This window comes from Gobius niger (assembly GCF_951799975.1).
Source record: "Gobius niger genome assembly, chromosome: 3".
NCBI lineage: Eukaryota > Metazoa > Chordata > Actinopteri > Gobiiformes > Gobiidae > Gobius > Gobius niger.
The window spans coordinates 27,558,342-27,582,093 of record NC_136854.1 but is presented as its reverse complement, the minus strand read 5'-3'; the positions used below and the strand labels follow the sequence as shown (position 1 = coordinate 27,582,093).

The window sequence follows — 23,752 nt, the reverse complement described above, 5'->3', positions numbered from 1 at the left end:
TAATGTCAGCAGAACAAGTCATGTGTGACAAAGTTTTCAAAAGATCTTAAGAGGAACTAAGTTTAAAAATACCCAAAATGGTGCCCACTATGAAAACATGCCAATAAAAGCCTTTTCAATTTTATTGAGAAACGAACAAAATACAGGTTAATAAAAATATTTAAGTTGGAAACTATACAAAAAAATAACAATTTACAATTACAAAAATACATCTCGTTAACAGTTATTGTAGATGTTGTCACCGCTGAAGTTTTCATACATGACCTCATCCTTGGACACACACCGGTCATCGCCATGGCGATCAGCATTAACCCTTGCTGCTTTCACAACTTCCTGGTTACAATAGAGCTGAAAAGCATTTTAGAACGTTATCACTACAAGTAGCAATGTGTTACATATATTTGTATGAGTTATTTAAAGTACAACTAAAATTCATTATTATAGAAGTTTTCAAAAACAATATATAAACAATATATACTATAATGTACACCTACATAAATTCTGTGGTAGTGACTATCACAGATTCTCCCTCTCAAATTTCTATCCATTTCAGTTTGCTGAACCAAGCATCTGCTATAGTTTGATCTTACCTCACTGACTGCAATATCTTCTTTTGCACGACTAATGTTGTTGCTGTCTCTGTCTCCTACAAATCACAAATTGTTGTAAAAAAAAAAAAAAAACATTTTGGACTTTGGTTTAAAATGACTGACAGCTGGTCCACATACCTTGTGCTCTGAGACATGAGTATTTGTATACAATGACTGAAGTCACCACGACCAGTATCAGCAACAATCCAGGCAAAACATACATTACCACATGAGAAATCACAGCATCAGAACCTGGGATAAAATAGCAAATGTATTATAACAGTATTATTATTTACTGAATACTTTAACTTTGTTTTGATGTAGAACTGTTAATAAAACATCACTTAATTATATGACGTCTGTGTTGGTTCATTGAAGTGTGATAAACATCTACCTTTGCTAAGTGTCGATCCGCTTGGGTTAGTGGTTTGCTTTGGGGACACAGTGCTTTTAAAATGTTCTGTCAGAATGACAAGGTAAATGTGAATATTCATGATCTGCCTCCACAATTCCCAGGATAAACTTAACTGACCCAGTGAAAGCTGTACTTTGGTGTAGTGCTTCCCAGGGGTCCATTGTGAGTCAGAGCCACACCAGTAGGTCGCGGCGTCAGTTTCTCTGAGCCCTGCGACAGTCACAGAGAAAGAGGAGGAGCGCCCGTCCTGCAGCTGGAACCTGTCTGTGGGTCCTGCACTGGTCACCACAGTCTTACACGTGTTCCTGTGCTCTCCCTTACAGAGGAACTTCCTGTTGGACCTGTGCTCTGCAGGATATGGGCACTGCAGCGTCACTGACTGCCCCAGTAAACCCTTGGCCTCATGTGAGTTCACACAGCACCACTCTGACAAAGACAAGAGCCCAAAAGAAGCATTTACTAAATATGTATTTTAAGGTTTCTAGTTTCTAAAATGATAAGCGGGCGACATGGGGTTTAACCCATCCGCATTGCTTTTGTCAAAGATGTCGGCACGTTGACCATTTTGTTCTGACTAAGTAAAAGGTTAGTACATTGCTACTTCTCTCGAACAAAACGTTTGTAAAATACAGATACATAAGCAAAATGATCAACTAGGCATTGCCAATGATGTTTTTGTAATGGGTTATCAAAATGCATTTGGAAGTGCACAAACTTAATACTTGGTCTCTTGTAGTTAAAGCAAAGCAGCAGCACCTGTATATGGAGATGAAATGGTGTTGTCTCACTCCCAGCAGAATCAGGCGAGACTGCTCACCATAAAGACTCTTGTTTACTGAGGTACTTGATTGTATTTGATTCTTTTTATTGGGTGAAATGTTTTATTTTAAAGATCTGTGTCCCGTGTTTTATCACACTTATTATATTGGTGTACTCAAACACAGATACAAATTATACACAGGAGTTAGTCAACACTAACATACTCAGTATGGGTAAGGTTTAGGTTTACGTTTAGGTCTACTTTATTGTCCCCTTAGGGAAATGTGTTTTCTGCATTTGACCCATCCTTCAATGCCACTGGGGCAACCCGTAAAGAGCAGCGGGCGACCGCAGTGCAGCGGCCTGGGACCCATCTCCAGATACCGAGCCAGGCTAATGGTAGCTAGGCAACTCCCCACAGAGTGTCTGGGAATCGAACTCACCTGGTACCTTCTGGCAGTGAGGCAAGAGCACTAACCGCTCAGCCACCCGGTAAAAGCTACAAAGCAAGGCAAGGCAAGGCATGTTTCTTTATACTACGCATTTCGAACACAAGGCAAGTCAATGCGCCTGCACTACATGGATTTCAGTATGAATCGATTCAAGAAACTGACCCAGTGAAAGCTGTACTTTGGTGTAGTGCTTCCCGGGGGTCCATTGTGAGTCAGAGCCACACCAGTAGGTCCCGGCGTCAGTTTCTCTGAGCCCTGCGACAGTCACAGAGAAAGAGGAGGAGCGCTCGTCCTGCAGCTGGAACCTGTCTGTGGGTCCTGCGCTGGTCACCACAGTCTTACACGTGTTCCTGTGCTCTCCCTTACAGAGGAACTTCCTGTTGGACCTGTGCTCTGCAGGGTATGGGCACTGCAGCGTCACTGACTGCCCCAGTAAACCCTTGGCCTCACGTGAGTTCACACAGCACCACTCTGACAAAGACAAGAGCCCAAAAGAAGCATTTACTAAATATGTATTTTAAGGTTTCCAGTTTCCAAAATGATAAGCGGTCAACATGGGGTTTAACTGCATTGCTTTGGTCAAAGATGTCGGCACATTGACCATTTTGCTCGGACCCGGCAGAATCAGGTGTGACAAGTAAAGGCCAGTGCCCTGAGCTGCAGCTCCCCTGAGTGGGCAACCACACTTTGCTACAGAAAGCCCTAAAAAAAGATACCCCAGGGGTGCCTGAGAGTGGGGGAGGATGAGCACCCCAAATGGACGGATTTCCAGGTACCAGACATAAACAATGGATTTTCGACGACGACAGCAACCTGCTTTTGAGGCAAGGGCTGTAAGAACCTTAGAGGCCTGAGGATCTACCAGGCCAAGATGGGTTGCACAAGGAGGAAGCAAGTGGAGCAACGCACAAAGCCAGTGCTAAGCACTAACCCCAGGGGTGGACTGGCCATATGTCCATTCTGGAAGAACACAGAAGAGCCACTGGCTCTAGGTCCACTGGTCTGGCCTCTCAATTTTCTCCTTAACCTCTTACCCCCCGCCTTAACTGAGCTTTACCCAAGTCTAAAAGCTTAAAAGAAAAGCATAAAAATAGCGACAAAAACAAGGATGAAAACGGAACAAAAATGTGCTGGAAAAGCAACAAAAATGCAACCAAAAAGTGAAGAAAATGTGACTAAAGTTATGATCACTTTTGTAGGTCTTAGCTTTCAGATGAGGCGTGGCTCTGTTGCTCTAAAGTGAAGATTTGGGTGAAACCGAACTGGAGAAAATGTGCTCGGTTAAGGCGGGGGGTAAGAGGTTAAAATATGTCTTTGTGGAAGTGCTCATTTACACTAATTTGGGCCAGGCTGGTCTGAGTCCAGGGCCTTTTTTCAGTCCCAGTCCACCCCTGACTGACCCTGGTAAGATGGAGGAGGAGCAGGAACCAGAGTCACCCCACAGTGTCCAGAACCTCCTGGCTCAACATGCTACACATGGCGGCAGTTTGACAAGGATGTTGATGCTACTCCAAATGCATCATGCAGAGGAGAAGTTGATCAGTGACTGCAGTTGATGAGCACACTAATCATCAGCATTGGTGCAGAGAGATTTGGCATCAAATCACCAAAGGCTCAGAACAGCATCAGACCAAACTGGCATGAGACCAAGATCTCCCAGCTTAGGAAAGAGCTGGAAAGGCCCTAAACCGTCAGTAACCGTCAGGCGAGCGAGGAGGAAAGGCCAGCCCTGACAGAGCTCCGGAACATCCTGAGGCAGAAACTCATCTCTCTGCGACGGGCTGAGTGGCATAGGAGGAGAGGCAGAGAGAAGGCTCGCAAGCGAATGGTTTTGTTGTTTATTAAGCAGCTGCTGAGGCAGAAGTGGGACCCTGGGATGCCCAAAGGAGGAGATCAACCAGTACCTCAGTGACACATACAGCAACAGAAGAAGAGAGGAAAATCTGCCCACCTGCAGAGTGCAATCCACACCACCAGAACCCTCCTTCCAGTTTAACATCAAGGAGCCAACTTTGGCAGAGGTCAGGAACATCGTACGAGCTGCACGTACCAGCACAGCCCCAGGTCCAAGTGGAGTGCCATGCAAAGTCTATAGACATTGCCTGAGACTCCTGGAGAGGTTGTAGAGATTCATCAGGGTAGGGTGGCGGAGGGGGAAGGTGGCCCAGCAATGGCATCACACAGAGGGTGTTTGGTACCAAGGAGGAGAACACAAGTGACATCACACTGTACTGCACCATGTCCCTGCTCAGTGTGGAAGGCAAAATCTTCTTTAAGATTCTTGCCAACAGGTTGTGTGGGTAAGGTTTAGGTTTACGTTTAGGTGTACTTTATTGTCCCCGTAGGGAAATGTGTTCTCTGCATTTGACCCATCCTTCAATGCCACTGGGGCAACCCATAAGGAGAAGTGGGCGACCGCAGCACAGCGGCCGAGGACCCATCTCCAGATTACCGAGCCAGGCTAATGGCTGCTAGGCAACTCCCGACCGAATGTCCGGGAATCTAGCTCACGTGGTACCTTCTTGCTGTAAGGCAAGAGCACTAACCGCTCAGCCGCCCGGTAAAAGCGGCAAAGCATGTTTATTTATACCGCGCATTTCGAACACAAGGCAACTCAATGCGCCTGCACTAGAATGGATTTCAGTATGAATAGATTCAAGAAACTGACCCAGTGAAAGCTGTACTTTGGTGTAGTGCTTCCCGGGGGTCCATTGTGAGTCAGAGCCACACCAGTAGGTCCCGGCGTCAGTTTCTCTGAGCCCTGCGACAGTCACAGAGAAAGAGGAGGAGCGCCCGTCCTGCAGCTGGAACCTGTCTGTGGGTCCTGCGCTGGTCACCACAGTCTTACACGTGTTCCTGTGCTCTCCCTTACAGAGGAACTTCCTGTTGGACCTGTGCTCTGCAGGATATGGGCACTGCAGCGTCACTGACTGCCCCAGTAAACCCTTGGCCTCACGTGAGTTCACACAGCACCATTCTGACAAAGAGAGAGAAAGTGTCATCTTTCAGAGGGAGATGCAATCATTCCAAAAGGCTACATACTATCGACCATGAGAATTGTTCCTATATATGATACTTCTTAATTCATCTTAAAAATCAAACAAAACATGCAGTGGGTTACCATAGCAACACTGTGCAATATCCTTTTAAGTAAGGAAGCCAATCTCTATTTTTGTGCTTAAAAAAATGATGTTTTGTGAAGGAAACATATCTGTGTGTTTGTGTGTACGTGTGCTGCTGAGGTGGGGTCACACATTGACATAGTGTGAGGTGAGTGTGAGTGTAAAGGCGCGCACTGACCTCGGGCCCAGATGAGAGCGGTCAGGTCTAAGATGCCATAATTGTTTGTTGGCCCAACCCATTATTCCATTCACCATTATTATCAATTTTTTCATCTGTTTTTCTTCATTTCATCAGATTCCGCAGTCAATCAATAAATGCACCAAAATCTAACTTTTCAGCATATTTGTAACCATAGCCTCCTTGCGCTTCACAAAGTTGCAAGCCATAGAACTCATTCTCTCTGTGGCTATAAGGTTAGTTTGGAAGCCGCAATACATGATGAAAAGATTGAGCATTTGCTAATCCTTTATCAAAGCTGTACAAATGTATGAAGTTTTAGCGTCTCATAATGTTATCTCACCTTTCACTGTCAGGTCAACACGAGAAAACACATCGAAGTCGTTGTCTCCTTGGACCCCGCAGAGGTACGATCCTGCATCTTGTTTTGTGACGCCCGTGAGTTCCACGGTGAACTCACTTTGTGTTTGTCCGAACTTGAACCGTTCGTTTTGCTGCGTGTTGGTAGTGACCAGAGCCTGTTGGCGACATGTAGAGCGGTGCGATCCTCTGCACATGTATTTGAAACTGTTGACGAGCTCGGGCCTGTACGAACAGGTCATGGAGACTCTGTCGCTTTCATAAGCCTGGACGCTTTGGACACCGTCACAACACACATCTAACAAAACAAACAATAATTAAGTTTTGCACAGATGTGGCTGTTGCATGGAGCATTATCAGTTTCATTACCTGGCTGTACTTGCAATTTCACTTCAGTGTAAATGTCCTTCCCAGTCCTACTCACCGCGCACCAGTACTTTCCAGCATCAGACTGTGCAACATTTGAAATGGTGATTGTAAATGTTTGTTTATTCCTGTCATCTCTTATTGAGTATCTGTTCATTGTCCCTTGGGTGGTTGTAACCAGAACGTCGTCACCTCCACAGTTTTCAGTGCACAGGTACTTATCATACGACTCATATCCATGCGGGTATGAGCAGGAAACGTTGGCTTCTTCCCCAATATACGCAAAGACTTGCACCACAGATGCAGCAGTGGTGCCAAAAGTCACAAAACCTGGCAAACACACACACTATTTATCATGATCAATTATCACACAATTAATTGACTTGATATTCACAAGGAGCCTCTTCCACTTCTATTTCAGCCTTGATTCATTTCATATTTAAGTTGTTTAAGTTTATTTTTGATACAATGTGCAGAGCAAATTTCTTATAATTTGTTTTAATTTATTGGTGGTGATCCCATCCAAAAATCCTAGCATTTTAAATTCATATAATATAGAAAAAAACTTACAGAGACTGAAGAGCAGTTCCCGTGAGGTCCGCATACTGGAAAGAGAAAATTAAAAATGAATAATCTCAAGTGTGTGTGTGGGTGAGAGTCTCACTTCCACCTTTCAGTGATCTCAGCTCGAGGCCGGGTGCTACTTCCGGTTTCGCCTTGACACTTAGCTCATGTAATAAATAAGGGTACTGGCCTCCTGTAAACTCAGACATTTGTGGTAAAAACACTGCGTCCCAAACATTTGTATCACTTTACAAACTTGCAGGGTAGTTTTCTGCCATTTCTGTGAAAGCGGACCCTGCAACATACCTAGAAATCTGCCCCTATGAAGAATTGGGCTGCTACAAATACAGTATGTTTGGAAAGTTAAGAATGAGTTTGGACCACACCTAACATTTTAATTTAGTGGCTTCCTCTTTTCATTGTAATGGGAAACGAAAATCTATTAGATGTTGCACTGATATGGATTACAAAAACACTCACTACACCTAAACCTCTCAGGGAAAATGACATGAGAAGAAACCATGGACACTATAATAATATAAGGCTACACTGTAACTGATTTCTACAACAAATATGTTTCTTTACCAAAAAAAAAAAACATTTAAAGAGTGTCTTGCTTCACTCATGCATGTTTAAGTAGCCTAAAATTTCAATATATAGGACAATAAAAGAAAAAAGAAAAAGTAAGTGTGTGTTTTGATCCAGGCAGTAAAGGCCTTGTACCCATCTCGCCTGGGTTGTTGCCTCACCTGTGGTCAACCCATTTGTGTTCATGACCACTAAATGAGGAACAATCGTGCTCATGTGTGTCACAACAAACGTGAGAACTGAATTATTTTCAGGGTACTTGAATGACGCAACTAAATAAAATTTAAATAATTCAAATCCAGGCTGAAAACAGTTCTTTTTACCGATGCATATGACTGAAAGTATTTTATCTGCACTCTCGCCTTTTACTGTAATTGATTAATTTTATGTTGATGTTTTTTATTGATTCTATTTGTTTTCTTGTATTTATGCAACTGTGAAGCACTTTGAATTGCCTTGTGTATGAATTGTGCTCTACAAATAAACTTGCCTTGCTTTGCCTAATTTATTGAACTCAACACAACGTAAATAAATGAATTAGCCTACTACAGTTTTCTTAATGAAACTGTCTATGCCTCTTGTTCATTTACGAACATGTGTGCCCTGCTATGTAGAATTTAATGGAAATGCTTTTGACAGTCAGATATATTTGGAGATTTTTAGCAGAGCATCTTCTTAGAGTTTATGCTATTGCAAATATCTAGATATTACAATTTATCCCCACGAGAGGGCACTCAGACCTTAACATAGGCCTTGTGTATCTGCATGTAGAAGCTTGTAGCTGTGCTTGAACTAAAAACATTCTGTGTGGATCATGTGACATTCCGTTAGACAAATGATCTGCAAGTTTAAAACAAGTCCATGCCTCTGCAAGCACTCTTTAACTTAACATGCAGAGTCCAGTCACCACAAGCCCAGCCCTGACCACCGCATGGCACGAGGCTAAAGGACAGTGCCATCGTTGGATAAATATGGCCTTAGGCGCGCGTGTATTTCCCCTAAGCTCAGCGTCTCCAGCTGACTCGCGCAGCTGTGCGTCTCAACTGTTTCCATATCGCGCGCGCGCCAGCCTCCCATTGAAAGGTTACCATGAAGTCCCCGTGCAGTCAAGTGTGTCCCGAATTAGCGGGGATGCCAGAGGGCCCTGGGCCGGTGCCAGAGCGGGTTACCAGGGGGTGTAGAGCCTGCGGGTTGGGTTTCTGCGCTGCGGTATATTTGTATGTTGGCAGTGTGCAGGGCGCGTGTGTTGTGGTCCCTCAGGCTGCGCCCCAAGACAAACACACAACAGCGTGCACAAAACTGAGACACGTTATATATAGAAGTCCCTCTCGTTAAACATTAGGGAGAAAAACGGCCTGTTGTTTTGTTTAGTAAATATTAGTTTCCCTTATTGGTAACGCTTTAGAATGCGGCCCGGTAATTAACAGGTAATTACGGTGGTACATCCCTGGTACTTACAGAGGTAATTAACAGGTAATTACGGTGGTACATCCCTGGTACTTACAGAGGTAATTAACAGGTAGTTACGGTGGTACATCCCTGGTACTTACAGAGGTAATTAACAGGTAATTACGGTGGTACATCCCTGGTACTTACAGAGGTAATTAACAGGTAATTACGGTGGTACATCCCTGGTACTTAAAGAGGTAATTAACAGGTAATTACGGTGGTACATCCCTGGTACCTACAGAGATAATTAACAGGTAATTACGGTGGTACATCCCTGGTACTTACAGAGGTAATTACTATGTAGTTGCAGTGGTACATTCCTGGTAATTACAGAGGTGTGTTTAGGTAACTTAAATGGCAGTAACTAGGTACTTTTAGTGGTAAGACCTAGACCATCAGTGATATATTGTAAGAATGGGTTTATGTAGGTTATGATAGCTGGTACTGATATGATGGTTGCTTATGATTATGATGACTTTGTGAATAAACAAAAAGTAATACATTTAATAACACATGAGTCTCTTTATTTTGATGAAAACACAGAGAAAGCAAGAAAAACATTTATACATTTATTACATTTTGGTATACATTCTCCTACATAGGTTTTCCCATACAGGCAAATAATCTGTATTTACATCCCTGGACTTTCATGTACAAATGTCTGTAGTTAACCAGTAATTAATACAGCAACCCCACAGACTTACCAGTTACAACACTTGTAATTACCAGGTAATTAACACAACTCACGGGCCGTATTCTAAAGCGAGACAAAGCTGGTAACTACCAAGGACTTACCAGTTACAACACTTGTAATTACCAGGTAATTAACACAACTCACGGGCCGTATTCTAAAGCGAGACAAAGCTGGTAACTACCAAGGACTTACCAGTTACAACACTTGTAATTACCAGGTAATTAACACAACTCACGGGCCGTATTCTAAAGCGAGACAAAGCTGGTAACTACCAAGGACTTACCAGTTACAACACTTGTAATTACCAGGTAATTAACACAACTCACGGGCCGTATTCTAAAGTGAGACAAAGCTGGTAACTACCAAGGACTTACCAGTTACAACACTTGTAATTACCAGGTAATTAACACAACTCACGGGCCGTATTCTAAAGCGAGACAAAGCTGGTAACTACCAAGGACTTACCAGTTACAACACTTGTAATTACCAGGTAATTAACACAACTCACGGGCCGTATTCTAAAGCGAGACAAAGCTGGTAACTACCAAGGACTTACCAGTTACAACACTTGTAATTACCAGGTAATTAACACAACTCACGGGCCGTATTCTAAAGCGAGACAAAGCTGGTAACTACCAAGGACTTACCAGTTACAACACTTGTAATTACCAGGTAATTAACACAACTCACGGGCCGTATTCTAAAGCGAGACAAAGCTGGTAACTATAGGGACTTACCAGTTACAACACTTGTAATTACCAGGTAATTAACACAACTCACGGGCCGTATTCTAAAGCGAGACAAAGCTGGTATGTCCCAAGACTTACCAGTTACAACACTTGTAATTACCAGGTAATTAGCAGGTAAGTTTGTAAGCTGTTAAGTTGCATTACTTACCAGTTACATCACTTGTAATTACCAGGGACATTTCAGGATTTTTTGACATGGGGCCTCATCTCCTAGTTATCCAGAGTGTTGATTTCTGGAGATATATTTACTTTTTAATTCAAGCAGTCCTTATATTTTAAGAGTTTAGTGGTGGTAGGCTAGTGCTGGGCTAAAATCAACAGCACTCTGGATAATTAGGAAATTATGCCCTATGTCAAAAATCCTGAAAAATCCCTTAAACAGAACTCAGGGGCCATATTCTATATCGAGACAAAGCTGAAAAGTTCCAAGATTTACCAGTTACAACACTTGTAATTACCAGGTAATTAACAGACCTCACGGGCCACCTCACGCGAGACAAAGATGGCAAGTCCGAAGACTTACCAGTTGCAACACCTGTATTTAGCCAGAAATAACGGGCAATTAACAGTAAGGTTAAGTTTTCAACAGGAGTCTCTGAACAACGTGTTCTCAAGATCCTGCCTGCGGGTCCATAAGCCTGGTTTCCATCAACAAAAAACAGCAATTCTTCTTCTGGTTCTGAGGCTTCTTATTTTCTTTGGTAGCCAAGGAGAGGAGCCTGCGATTCCACCGAATGGACTGTGGACTTAAGAACTTCATTCAGTCATCAGTTGTCCTCACACTGGCGGGGTAGATACAGGTGAAGGTTACCTCTGCAATACATAATGTTTATAAAGTAATTGCGTGTTGAACATTATTCTGTTCTAACAGCAGGTGGATAGCATTATCACTTACGTTTGTTTTGACCCATCGGTGTGCCTCTTCTTGGAAGCAGGACCTAAAAAATGTAAGTGGAAGATGTAATTTTAGTTGCAAAGGTTTCTATATTTTAAACTTGTAATGAAGTTCACATAAATACACAGACTATTTTTATTTATTTATTTTGTGTGTGTGTGTGTGTGTGTGTGTTGGGGGGTCTTGCAATTGTAATCGCAATTGATCACATTTAATCCTGCTTCATTACGTAAATGTATCTTCTGTGAACTATAAGGAGAGTGTTCCTAACGTGTGCACACCTGAACTATGGCAATGCAAAGCTCCAGGTTAGGAACCACTGCTTTAGGCAACAGTTTGTGCTTCCTACTATACATTTAGTCCATCTGTGTCACACACTCACAAATTATTAGGATCCAATTTGTATACACGTGTGCCTTAGTCCATGTAAATGCGACCACATGAAAGAAAATAACCCCCAAATAAGTTTGTCTAGAGCCAGCTAAATGCTTCAGTGAAATTAAAATAACAAACAGCTTTAGCAAGTGCATTACATTTACTCACTTTTAAAGTGAAGAGCTGAGAATCTTTCAGGGAATGCTTCTCATCGTCACATGGAAAATGGTCCTAATTTACACGGCGCTTCTAATGTCAGTGCACGAGCGGCCTCAGGTCTACTGTAACAAAACTTTTAACAACATGCACATGTGTAAATACTTTAGTCATAGATGAGAGGTAAACAAATTAAACCTTACTCAAATCTACTTACATTCTGACTGAGTCTTTGTCAAAGTGTGTGCTTCATTTCCCTGCATTATTCTTTTCCGCATAATGCACGACATACTGGTGGATACTGGAAAGCCTTCATGTCTTCATCCTCACAGGCCTTTAGATCACAGTACCTTCTCTGGTATTTGTAAAATGGACAAACAGGATACTGAGGTGAGGACACTTAACCTTCCCACAACTATTGCACAAGTCACTTTACCGTCTTCTTTGTGCATATCACTGAATTCCAATGTAGTAAGATGTTGTTGCTAGAGATGATTCTCTAGTTGTGCAGACCCTGGAGACAATGTGGGGGAAGTGTCTTGCCCAAGGGCACAACAGCAGCATGTACCTGTGGGAGCTGGGGTCATCTAGGTAAAAAGGAGAGAGTAAAGAATTAGCCCCATTCCCATTTGTGACAGTTTTATGTCAAACACCAAAAGAAACTGTCCTTTTTCTTAAATTAATTCCAATAGAATTCTCAGATTAAATTAAACAGATAAATGTAATGCACAGGGATGGCCTGGTCAACCAGCTGCTCTTGCTTTCTGCTCAAAGACAAGAGTATCTGGGACTTTTCTCACAGCCAATCATTCAACACATTTTATAAATCGATCCAATCAGAGACGCCAGTTTGTAAATGAAGACTCTCAAATCACATCGCATTCAGAACAAACTTTATCACTCCTGTTACCTGTAATTAAAATAATTAAGCGTTTTTCCTGATTTGACACAAGATGAGTGCAATATTTGACAATTAAGTGTAGTGGGATGGGTCGGCAATGGCATGTTCTCCAGATTACATGTTTCTCCCATCCTGCGATCAATCTACACATTTGTGTGTGAATTGGAGAAGCGCGTTAGCTCGCTGGCTCAAGATCCAGTGCAAGTAGGAAAAAGAGGCAAAAGAAACCCCAAAACACAACAAACAGATCTCAGAATCGATTTGATTCTACATTATCTTAAAAAGGGACCATTGTACTCGTTTATATTCCATCCTTTAAGGCCCATACAGCAGTTTTATACTGTTTATTTTGGATCAGCACTTTTACTCAAAGATCATTTTAGAATCATTTATTGCTTAAGCCCTAAGAAGTATCACGGAGTTAAATTCTCAAAACTCTGCCTGTTTGCGCCTCTGCACAGACGGAGGGGGGCAGGGGCGGGCGGAGCGTCTCGGTGCTGGTGTTACGTTAAGGGGCAGACAGCGTTTAGGATTTATGGAGACAATGCTGAAAACAGCGATATTAACGTTACTTGCACTTTACAGAGGCTAATTGCGTGCATATTTAATTAGGTCCTCGCGGTCATTTGTAAGGATTTTTCTTGTAAGACTCGGGCGGATGTGCGTCACGGTCGCCGTTTAAAAAAAATGAGCGGGAAAGGTCAGACTTTATCGACTAACAGTACAGTCTGAAGCATAAATAATTCTCCTGTGTCAAACTACCTGCAAACTAAAGTCAGACATGTCATTTCGTTGGATATTAATAAAGCATAGTACCTTATTCAGACTGCAGATCTACGCTCTTCAGCGCCGTGTGGAGTCTGTGGACGCGAGCGTCATGACGTCATGACGCTTGCGTACCTCGGATGGAGTTACGTTTTGGTTCTGCGCAGCCGCAGTGCGCTGCTGTGGGAGCTGAAGTGAAGCAACGTAGACCACCTAAGCCACCGAAATAAGGTAATATACTTCATTAATATCCAACGAAATGATATTTCTGACTTCCGTTTGCAGGTAGTTTGACCCAGGAGAATTATTTATGCTTCAGACTGTACTGTTAGTCGATAAAGCGTAGCGTCTGACCTTTCCCGCTCATTTTTTAAAACGGCGACCGTGACGCACATCCGCCCGAGTCTTACAAGAAAAATCCTTACAAATGACCGCGAGGACCTAATTAAATATGCACGCAATTAGCCTCTGTAAAGTGCAAGTAACGTTAATATCGCTGTTTTCAGCATTGTCTCCATAAATCCTAAACGCTGTCTGCCCCTCAACGTAACACCAGCACCGAGACGCTCCGCCCGCCCCTGCCCCCCTCCGTCTGTGCAGAGGCGCAGCAGAGGCGCAAACAGGCAGAGTTTTGAGAATTTAACTCCGTGATACTTCTTAGGGCTTAAGCAAGAAATGATTCTAAAATTATCTTTGAGTAAAAGTGCTGATCCAAAATAAACGGGGCCTTAAAGGATGGAATATAAACGAGTACAATGGTCCCTTTTTAAGATAATGTAGAATCAAATCGATTCTGAGATCTGTTTGTTGTGTTTTGGGGTTTCTTTTGCCTCTTTTTCCTGCTTGCACTGGATCTTGAGCCAGCGAGCTAACGCGCTTCTCCAATTCACACACAAATGTGTAGATTGATCGCAGGATGGGAGAAACATGTAATCTGGAGAACATGCCATTGCCGACCCATCCCACTACACTTAATTGTCAAATATTGCTCTCATCTTGTGTCAAATCAGGAAAAACGCTTAATTATTTTAATTACAGGTAACAGGAGTGATAAAGTTTGTTCTGAATGCGATGTGATTTGAGAGTCTTCATTTACAAACTGGCGTCTCTGATTGGATCGATTTATAAAATGTGTTGAATGATTGGCTGTGAGAAAAGTCCCAGATACTCTTGTCTTTGAGCAGAAAGCAAGAGCAGCTGGTTGACCAGGCCATCCCTGTGCATTACATTTATCTGTTTAATTTAATCTGAGAATTCTATTGGAATTAATTTAAGAAAAAGGACAGTTTCTTTTGGTGTTTGACATAAAACTGTCACAAATGGGAATGGGGCTAATTCTTTACTCTCTCCTTTTTACCTAGATGACCCCAGCTCCCACAGGTACATGCTGCTGTTGTGCCCTTGGGCAAGACACTTCCCCCACATTGTCTCCAGGGTCTGCACAACTAGAGAATCATCTCTAGCAACAACATCTTACTACATTGGAATTCAGTGATATGCACAAAGAAGACGGTAAAGTGACTTTTGCAATAGTTGTGGGAAGGTTAAGTGTCCTCACCTCAGTATCCTGTTTGTCCATTTTACAAATACCAGAGAAGGTACTGTGATCTAAAGGCCTGTGAGGATGAAGACATGAAGGCTTTCCAGTATCCACCAGTATGTCGTGCATTATGCGGAAAAGAATAATGCAGGGAAATGAAGCACACACTTTGACAAAGACTCAGTCATCTATGACTAAAGTATTTACACATGTGCATGTTGTTAAAAGTTTTGTTACAGTAGACCTGAGGCCGCTCGTGCACTGACATTAGAAGCGCCGTGTAGATTTGGACCATTTTCCATGTGACGATGAGAAGCATTCCCTGAAAGATTCTCAGCTCTTCACTTTAAAAGTGAGTAAATGTAATGCACTTGCTAAAGCTGTTTGTTATTTTAATTTCACTGAAGCATTTAGCTGGCTCTAGACAAACTTATTTGGGGGTTATTTTCTTTCATGTGGTCGCATTTACATGGACTAAGGCACACGTGTATACAAATTGGATCCTAATAATTTGTGAGTGTGTGACACAGATGGACTAAATGTATAGTAGGAAGCACAAACTGTTGCCTAAAGCAGTGGTTCCTAACCTGGAGCTTTGCATTGCCATAGTTCAGGTGTGCACACGTTAGGAACACTCTCCTTATAGTTCACAGAAGATACATTTACGTAATGAAGCAGGATTAAATGTGATCAATTGCGATTACAATTGCAAGACCCCCCAACACACACACACACACACACACACACAAAATAAATAAATAAAAATAGTCTGTGTATTTATGTGAACTTCATTACAAGTTTAAAATATAGAAACCTTTGCAACTAAAATTACATCTTCCACTTACATTTTTTAGGTCCTGCTTCCAAGAAGAGGCACACCGATGGGTCAAAACAAACGTAAGTGATAATGCTATCCACCTGCTGTTAGAACAGAATAATGTTCAACACGCAATTACTTTATAAACATTATGTATTGCAGAGGTAACCTTCACCTGTATCTACCCCGCCAGTGTGAGGACAACTGATGACTGAATGAAGTTCTTAAGTCCACAGTCCATTCGGTGGAATCGCAGGCTCCTCTCCTTGGCTACCAAAGAAAATAAGAAGCCTCAGAACCAGAAGAAGAATTGCTGTTTTTTGTTGATGGAAACCAGGCTTATGGACCCGCAGGCAGGATCTTGAGAACACGTTGTTCAGAGACTCCTGTTGAAAACTTAACCTTACTGTTAATTGCCCGTTATTTCTGGCTAAATACAGGTGTTGCAACTGGTAAGTCTTCGGACTTGCCATCTTTGTCTCGCGTGAGGTGGCCCGTGAGGTCTGTTAATTACCTGGTAATTACAAGTGTTGTAACTGGTAAATCTTGGAACTTTTCAGCTTTGTCTCGATATAGAATATGGCCCCTGAGTTCTGTTTAAGGGATTTTTCAGGATTTTTGACATAGGGCATAATTTCCTAATTATCCAGAGTGCTGTTGATTTTAGCCCAGCACTAGCCTAGCACCACTAAACTCTTAAAATATAAGGACTGCTTGAATTAAAAAGTAAATATATCTCCAGAAATCAACAACACTCTGGATAACTAGGAGATGAGGCCCCATGTCAAAAATCCTGAAATGTCCCTGGTAATTACAAGTGATGTAACTGGTAAGTAATGCAACTTAACAGCTTACAAACTTACCTGCTAATTACCTGGTAATTACAACTGTTGTAACTGGTAAGTCTTGGGACATACCAGCTTTGTCTCGCTTTAGAATACGGCCCGTGAGTTGTGTTAATTACCTGGTAATTACAAGTGTTGTTACTGGTAAGTCCCTATAGTTACCAGCTTTGTCTCGCTTTAGAATACGGCCCGTGAGTTGTGTTAATTAACTGGTAATTACAAGTGTTGTAACTGGTAAGTCCCTGGTAGTTACCAGCTTTGTCTCGCTTTAGAATACGGCCCGTGAGTTGTGTTAATTACCTGGTAATTACAAGTGTTGTTACTGGTAAGTCCCTATAGTTACCAGCTTTGTCTCGCTTTAGAATACGGCCCGTGAGTTGTGGTAATTACCTGGTAATTACAAGTGTTGTAACTGGTAAGTCCTTGGTAGTTACCAGCTTTGTCTCGCTTTAGAATACGGCCCGTGAGTTGTGTTAATTACCTGGTAATTACAAGTGTTGTAACTGGTAAGTCCTTGGTAGTTACCAGCTTTGTCTCGCTTTAGAATACGGCCCGTGAGTTGTGTTAATTACCTGGTAATTACAAGTGTTGTAACTGGTAAGTCCCTATAGTTACCAGCTTTGTCTCGCTTTAGAATACGGCCCGTGAGTTGTGTTAATTACCTGGTAATTACAAGTGTTGTCACTGGTAAGTCCCTATAGTTACCAGCTTTTTCTCGCTTTAGAATACGGCCCGTGAGTTGTGTTAATTACCTGGTAATTACAAGTGTTGTCACTGGTAAGTCCTTGGTAGTTACCAGCTTTGTCTCACTTAAGAATACGGCCCGTGAGTTGTGTTAATTACCTGGTAATTACAAGTGTTGTCACTGGTAAGTCCTTGGTAGTTACCAGCTTTGTCTCACTTTAGAATACGGCCCGTGAGTTGTGTTAATTACCTGGTAATTACAAGTGTTGTAACTGGTAAGTCCTTGGTAGTTACCAGCTTTGTCTCGCTTTAGAATACGGCCCGTGAGTTGTGTTAATTACCTGGTAATTACAAGTGTTGTAACTGGTAAGTCCTTGGTAGTTACCAGCTTTGTCTCGCTTTAGAATACGGCCCGTGAGTTGTGTTAATTACCTGGTAATTACAAGTGTTGTAACTGGTAAGTCCTTGGTAGTTACCAGCTTTGTCTCGCTTTAGAATACGGCCCGTGAGTTGTGTTAGTTACCTGGTAATTACAAGTGTTGTAACTGGTAAGTCCTTGGTAGTTACCAGCTTTGTCTCGCTTTAGAATACGGCCCGTGAGTTGTGTTAAATACCTGGTAATTACAAGTGTTTTAACTGGTAAGTCTTTGGGGTTGCTGTATTAATTACTGGTTAACTACAGTCATTTGTACATGAAAGTCCAGGGATGTAAATACAGATTATTTGCCTGTATGGGAAAACCTATGTAGGAGAATGTATACCAAAATGTAATAAATGTATAAATGTTTTTCTTGCTTTCTCTGTGTTTTCATCAAAATAAAGAGACTCATGTGTTATTAAATGTATTACTTTTTGTTTATTCACAAAGTCATCATAATCATAAGCAACCATCATATCAGTACCAGCTATCATAACCTACATAAACCCATTCTTACAATATATCACTGATGGTCTAGGTCTTACCACTAAAAGTACCTAGTTACTACCACTTAAGTTACCTAAACACACCTCTGTAATTACCAGGAATGTACTGCTGCAACTACATAGTAATTACCTCTGTAAGTACCAGGGATGTACCACCGTAATTACCTGTTAATTACCTCTGTAAGTACCAGGGATGTACCACCGTAATTACCTGTTAATTACCTCTGTAAGTACCAGAGATGTACCACCGTAATTACCTGTTAATTACCTCTGTAAGTACCAGAGATGTACCACCGTAATTACCTGTTAATTACCTCTGTAAGTAACAGAGATGTACCACCTTAATTACCTGTTAATTACCTCTGTAAGTACCAGGGATGTACCACCGTAATTACCTGTTAATTACCTCTGTAAGTACCAGGAATGTACCACCGTAATTACCTGTTAATTACCTCTGTAAGTACCAGGGATGTACCACCGTAATTACCTGTTAATTACCTCTGTAAGTACCAGGGATATACCACCGTAATTACCTGTTAATTACCGGGCCGTATTCTAAAGCGTTACCCTATTAGTCAATCTATATCAACAAAATACATATAGCCTACATTGTATAACACCAAACAGAAAGCCATAATAAGTTAATACAGATGCTTAGGCATTATTGCACAGCAGCAGCACACTTGGATCTGTGTTTTTGTGGGAGGAGACATTCCTTCCATTCTTGCTCTTCCTGAGGAAAGCAAAGGCATCACTCCACACAGTTTAGGGTCATTCACCTCAGTTTACGCTTCACTGCCCACCAACATATTACCAAGATAATTAAGTAAATAATAATGTTTCAATAGGTATTTATTATTTTCAATATAAAACCACACACTTTAAGAACTGAAGACTCACAGAGCTTCATATATCTCACTTCTGTCAGAAGAACACTTCCATTTTTACATAAAAGCTTTTTACAAAGCAGGCATTCATTTATAAAAATGACCACACGAGAAGCATTTTTCTCCATAAACAGTCACTCCATTTAACACTTTTAAGAGTGTCTCTGGTCACTGAAAACCAGAGTGGACTAGTTTAAGACCATTTAAAACATCCTCTGACGTCATTAAGAAACATTGTAGAAAACCGTCTCTTTCAGTAAGACAAACGTGCTTCTGTTCTCCCGTATCCAGACATGTTGATCAGTAAACATCGACTTCACAGGGATTTGTTCCTGCTTCATGAGCGCTCTCATACAGATCCAGGAAGTCCCTGTATCGAGGTGCACAGCTGAGCCAGGCCTCTCCAAAGTGAACAGACCCAGTCAGAAGGTACTGATCTCTCTGAGGAAGTAGGGGGCACTTTGCGGGCACACGCACCCGTCCTGTCCAGCTGCGCCCTCTGCCCCCGGCCCACACGAACAAATTGCTCTTCTGTCGCAGCAGTCGCTTCAGGGCCACCACAGCCTCTGAGTGAGAGTCTGAGACGGGGGCGGCACTGTGGAACACACCAACGCCCACTGAAAGACCAGGAGAGGCAGTGTTATACGTAAGTCAAGACACTATCATTTTAATATTATCAGGTGTCTATGATTATGATTGATTCATTCAACAGTTCAATTCAAATATGGGATTGTGTTTGAGGAGAAAATATAAATAGTGTAACATAAGTTCTCATAAATTACCACTCAAGACAATTAACAAAAAAAGTAAAGAATTATTTCATTACCTTTCAATCTAATTTATGTCAGAAATACAGTAGTAAACATGCCATGTACAGATAGCGTAAGCCGAGTACTTACCAAAGTCACTGGTGCACACGGCCATAAGGAGCTCTTCATCTGAGCAAGGTTTACATGCAACTATAAAAAAAAAGCACAAGAGCGACTGTGACTTTCCTCTCATGAGTGTTTTGCAGTACAAGCTTTACATTACTAAACTCTTGATTGAGAAGTAGCTAAAGTTTCTTACTTTAGGCTCTGGTGAATTAACGTTTGAAAATTGCTTTAAACATGGTTATGTCACCCTGACGAAGGCGCAAGCCGACACGCGTTGATGTGCTTTTTAATGTTTCTGGCCCATAAATAAAACCTTTTCTACTTTTGCAAAATCTGAGTGTCTGGACCTGATTTTTCTCTGCACATTCCATTGCCTCCTTCCATGAGCACCATTTTTTTGCTGGATACCAGAAGCTGCCTGTTCTAATTTCTGTTATGGTTATGAGATAATTCAACTTTAGAAGTTTAGGAACTAACCAGTTGCTATAGTCCATAGAAGAGGTGAGATTTTTTCCTGAGCCACATATTGAAAAAGGTTTGAGTATGGTCACTTGAACTCTTCAATGAAGTGTTTTTGAGGACACATCAAAGCACAATGACGGTGAATGAGAAGAGCAGGTGAGCTATAATCAGTGGACTGATCTTTGACCTAGGTCGCTCTAAAACAGCAATAAAAAGTGCCAGACACAAACAGAGAGACCTTTACGGCTATAAGCCAGGCTTCCGCTGAGCCGCCCTCAGCAGGCTCATACGTGTGGGTGACCCAAAATGCCCGTTTTAGGCCAGGGAGACCTCTGCTCTTGATTGACAGCTCTGAGATGATTGGGCCAGTGTGGTTGACCCTGAGGTGACCTATGATTTGCCTGCTTGTTTTCATATGTCTGGCTCAGTCCACAAGAAAGTGTGGGAGTGAGGCGGGGGAGGGGCGGAGAAAAGCATCATGGAGGTGTGGGACGATAAAGTGCTGCAAACTGTCCCATATAAAGACATTCTGGGAACTAAGAAGTAATACAAAATGGTTGAGATATGACTGTGCCCTACAATTAACCATAAATGAAGCTATTTACTTTACTTCATCTTCTTATAATAAGGTTAATGAATGACTATGTTCAATTAAGGTGCTCAGACATGACCAACCACCAACAGATTGTTCACATTGACACAGAGAATAAGCCATTTTAAAGGTGCATCATGCAACTTTTTTTATTTGGGTTGTTGTAGAGGCCACTGTGATGGGAAGTAAAGGCGCCATTTAACCACCCACCCCAGCCATTGGGTCACCTATAGGTCAATTATGCACAAATATCCAGTTTGGTTTTTTTTTTTCACATAAAATGCTGCATAATGCTCCTTTAAGACCAGTTTAGAAGTTATGTATGCAGATGACATTCTGGGTTGTTGAATGTTGTTCCGTTTAGAGTGAAAAGAACTTGTGTGCATACCCTCTATAACACAGGGCTTGAGATTGGTGGTCACTGTAAAAGCACAGCCTTAACCCTATCAACACTGATTTCTCATTAACTCCACATTTACAAACAAACATCAGAATTACAATGAAACCCATCGACAGTAACTCACCTTGCTCCTGGTGGAGATAAGGGTACATATGCACCCCTGGGTGATTGGGCACCAGTTCATACTGAAAGGCAGTGATCCTCCGGCTGATGTCGGTGTGAGCAGCCGCCTCCACAAACAGCGCCCCCTGTGCCAGGCTGAAGCAGTGCACTGCGCTCTGGGCCTGCTGTTCCTCTGTCAGCAGCAGCTTAAGCTCACCCGCTCGCTCCAAATATATATGAGACCCCTACATAGGAATGAATAGTTGTAAAAGACAGCTTGATTTGGAAAATAATAGTATTAGGAACTTTAGTAAAATCAGGCAATTTTCTTGTAAACAAAGACCGTCCCTGAGTTTGATTTAATGATAAAAAGGTCTGTGTTCTCCCTGTGTTTGTGATGGATCTATCCAGATACTCAAGGTTCCTCCATTAGCCTAAAACTTGTACTGAGAATCCCCATGGCACTGGTGTTCATTCAATAATTTCATAAAAATGTGCAATGTTTCTCTATTTTGGTGAACCATAAAACTAAAAACCTGAGGGCAATGTGTACCTTGGAATCGGAGCGGGGCTTAATGCATGCATGAAAGCCAGTCTCATGCCCTGACTGCGGCTCAGAGTTTGAGCGCAGATATATGATGATGGCTCCAGTGGGATAGAGCCACTCCAATGAGCCCTGTGAACAACGGAGGTACACCTGCTCCACGTCCCGCCGGTGATGCTCATGGCTCAGACCACTGCAAAGGAACACAAATGATATAATCTTGATTATATAGGCCTATATCGATAAGTGTATATCCTAAATGAGGATCATTAAGTGTGATTACAAGTGAATAATAGTCACATAGAGTTTGTAACAAAGCTGTAATGATATTGGTCCTTTACTAATTGTCAAAATACAACATTCAAAGCCAATGCATTGAACAAAGGCGACACGAGCTCTATTAACTTAAGATAGTTAGAACTGAGACCTTGCTGTGGCATAAAAGTGAAGGTAATTTAGAGTATTCAAAAGACTATCTACCCCGAAGAAATACCCTGGACAGTGGCGCAGATGGTAGAGCGGGTCGTCTCATGATCGGAAGGTCGGGGGTTCGAATCCCATCTCCTGAAAGTGCACATTGTCGTTGTGTCCTTGGGCAAGACACTTCACCCACATTGCCCCCAGTGTCTGCATACATTGGTGTATGAATGAGAGTATGAATGGGTGAGTGGATCCTTGCTGTAAAGCGCTTTGAGTGCCTAATGTAGGTGGAAAAGCGCTATATAAGTTGAGACCATTTACCATTCTTTGCTGGAACACACTTCGGTCACTTTGTTTGATTATTCATTTGTAAATACAATGACTTGACTTGGCACTGGCCTGGTGAAAGTTGTAGAAAAGTTTCTTGCTCACCTTCCTCGCCAGTTGCATTGATCGCTGGAGTACTGGGCCACTGCGCGACAGAAGAGCAGAGCCGTGACCCAGTGCGCAGTCCACCCCTCAGACATGCTCGTGTTACCGCCTGGTCCTTCACCAAACCCCGCACACGAGCGCGCCGTGCGCTACTTTCTCAAACGGAGCTGCGTCCTTCAACGCTATAAATCCTGCATAACGCTCAGTCTGTCCACGTCCTCTGGGGAGAGGACATATTGATAGAACTGTGACAGAGAACTGCTGCGCGCACAGCAGCAGGAGCTGTTTAAAACCTGCCTCGAGCTCTGCCTCACGTCACCAGCAGGAGCGCGTGCCAACAGCTGAGTCTGCGTGAGTGAGACGCGTGCGCTTTCTCCAAAACCCGCCCAAGGCCTCCTCCCACTGACCCTGGATAGCAGCGGGGGTTTACGCACAGTGCATGGATACACGCAGAGCCCTCTCACATGTTTCATAAAAGACTTGAGGTTCGCGAAAGGACCAGATGTATGGCATTAAAAAAGTGAAACCCGAGCAGCGCGCAAAACAAGACTCGCATTTGCTACATGTTTATAAATCAGCTTTGTTTTACTGTCACTGCGAAACCACTTATCAAAGTATTATTAAACAATAAGGCCTACACAGTCTACAACAAGACTGCATTTTGTGAGGGAACCTGAAAGTCATACGGACTCAAACGCCTGGCTGGTTTTCCCGTGAGAAAACAGCCGCTGTGGTGATGGTACCAACTCGTCACATTCCCCCAGACAGCCAGAGCAATGTTGTGCATTTCGAGAAATACCAACAGAATCACCCTGTGGCCCTTTCCAAACAACAAACTACCTTACGCAAC

At 42.4% G+C, this 23,752-nt stretch overlaps 2 protein-coding genes across 2 annotated transcripts; both read right to left on the bottom strand.

The window, feature by feature from the left end:
- Nucleotides 1–115: 115 nt before the first annotated feature.
- On the bottom strand, nucleotides 116–6,896 carry LOC306961072 (polymeric immunoglobulin receptor-like). Its single transcript, XM_079553683.1, has 9 exons — nucleotides 6,813–6,896; nucleotides 6,246–6,572; nucleotides 5,860–6,174; nucleotides 4,885–5,193; nucleotides 2,379–2,687; nucleotides 985–1,050; nucleotides 729–842; nucleotides 591–646; nucleotides 116–348 (listed from the first exon to the last, which is right to left on the bottom strand). The coding sequence occupies exons 1-9, from the start codon at nucleotides 6,844–6,846 to the stop codon at nucleotides 217–219; spliced, it is 1,662 nt and encodes a 553-aa protein (XP_079409809.1). The 5' UTR covers nucleotides 6,847–6,896; the 3' UTR covers nucleotides 116–216.
- Nucleotides 6,897–19,066: 12,170 nt separating this feature from the next.
- Nucleotides 19,067–23,752, bottom strand: LOC306960702 (meteorin-like protein). The gene is made up of 5 exons (XM_079553178.1): nucleotides 22,903–23,752; nucleotides 22,060–22,243; nucleotides 21,529–21,751; nucleotides 19,975–20,034; nucleotides 19,067–19,692 (listed from the first exon to the last, which is right to left on the bottom strand). Exons 1-5 carry the CDS (start codon nucleotides 22,995–22,997, stop codon nucleotides 19,376–19,378), a joined length of 879 nt encoding a protein of 292 aa, XP_079409304.1. The 5' UTR covers nucleotides 22,998–23,752; the 3' UTR covers nucleotides 19,067–19,375.

Excerpts from the sequence above, each read along its gene's own strand:
- LOC306961072 (XM_079553683.1), bottom strand. The coding sequence starts at position 6,846 with ATGCGGACCTCACGGGAACTGCTCTTCAGTCTCT. Across the intron at positions 6,573-6,812 it reads GGAACTGCTCTTCAGTCTCT|GTTTTGTGACTTTTGGCACC; the intron begins GTAAGTTTTTTT and ends TGTGTTTGCCAG. Across the intron at positions 349-590 it reads AAGATATTGCAGTCAGTGAG|CTCTATTGTAACCAGGAAGT; the intron begins GTAAGATCAAAC and ends AATGCTTTTCAG.
- LOC306960702 (XM_079553178.1), bottom strand. The coding sequence starts at position 22,997 with ATGTCTGAGGGGTGGACTGCGCACTGGGTCACGGCTCTGCTCTTCTGT. Across the intron at positions 22,244-22,902 it reads CAATGCAACTGGCGAGGAAG|TGGTCTGAGCCATGAGCATC; the intron begins GTGAGCAAGAAA and ends GTTCCTTTGCAG. Across the intron at positions 19,693-19,974 it reads CGTGTGCACCAGTGACTTTG|TGGGCGTTGGTGTGTTCCAC; the intron begins GTAAGTACTCGG and ends CTGGTCTTTCAG.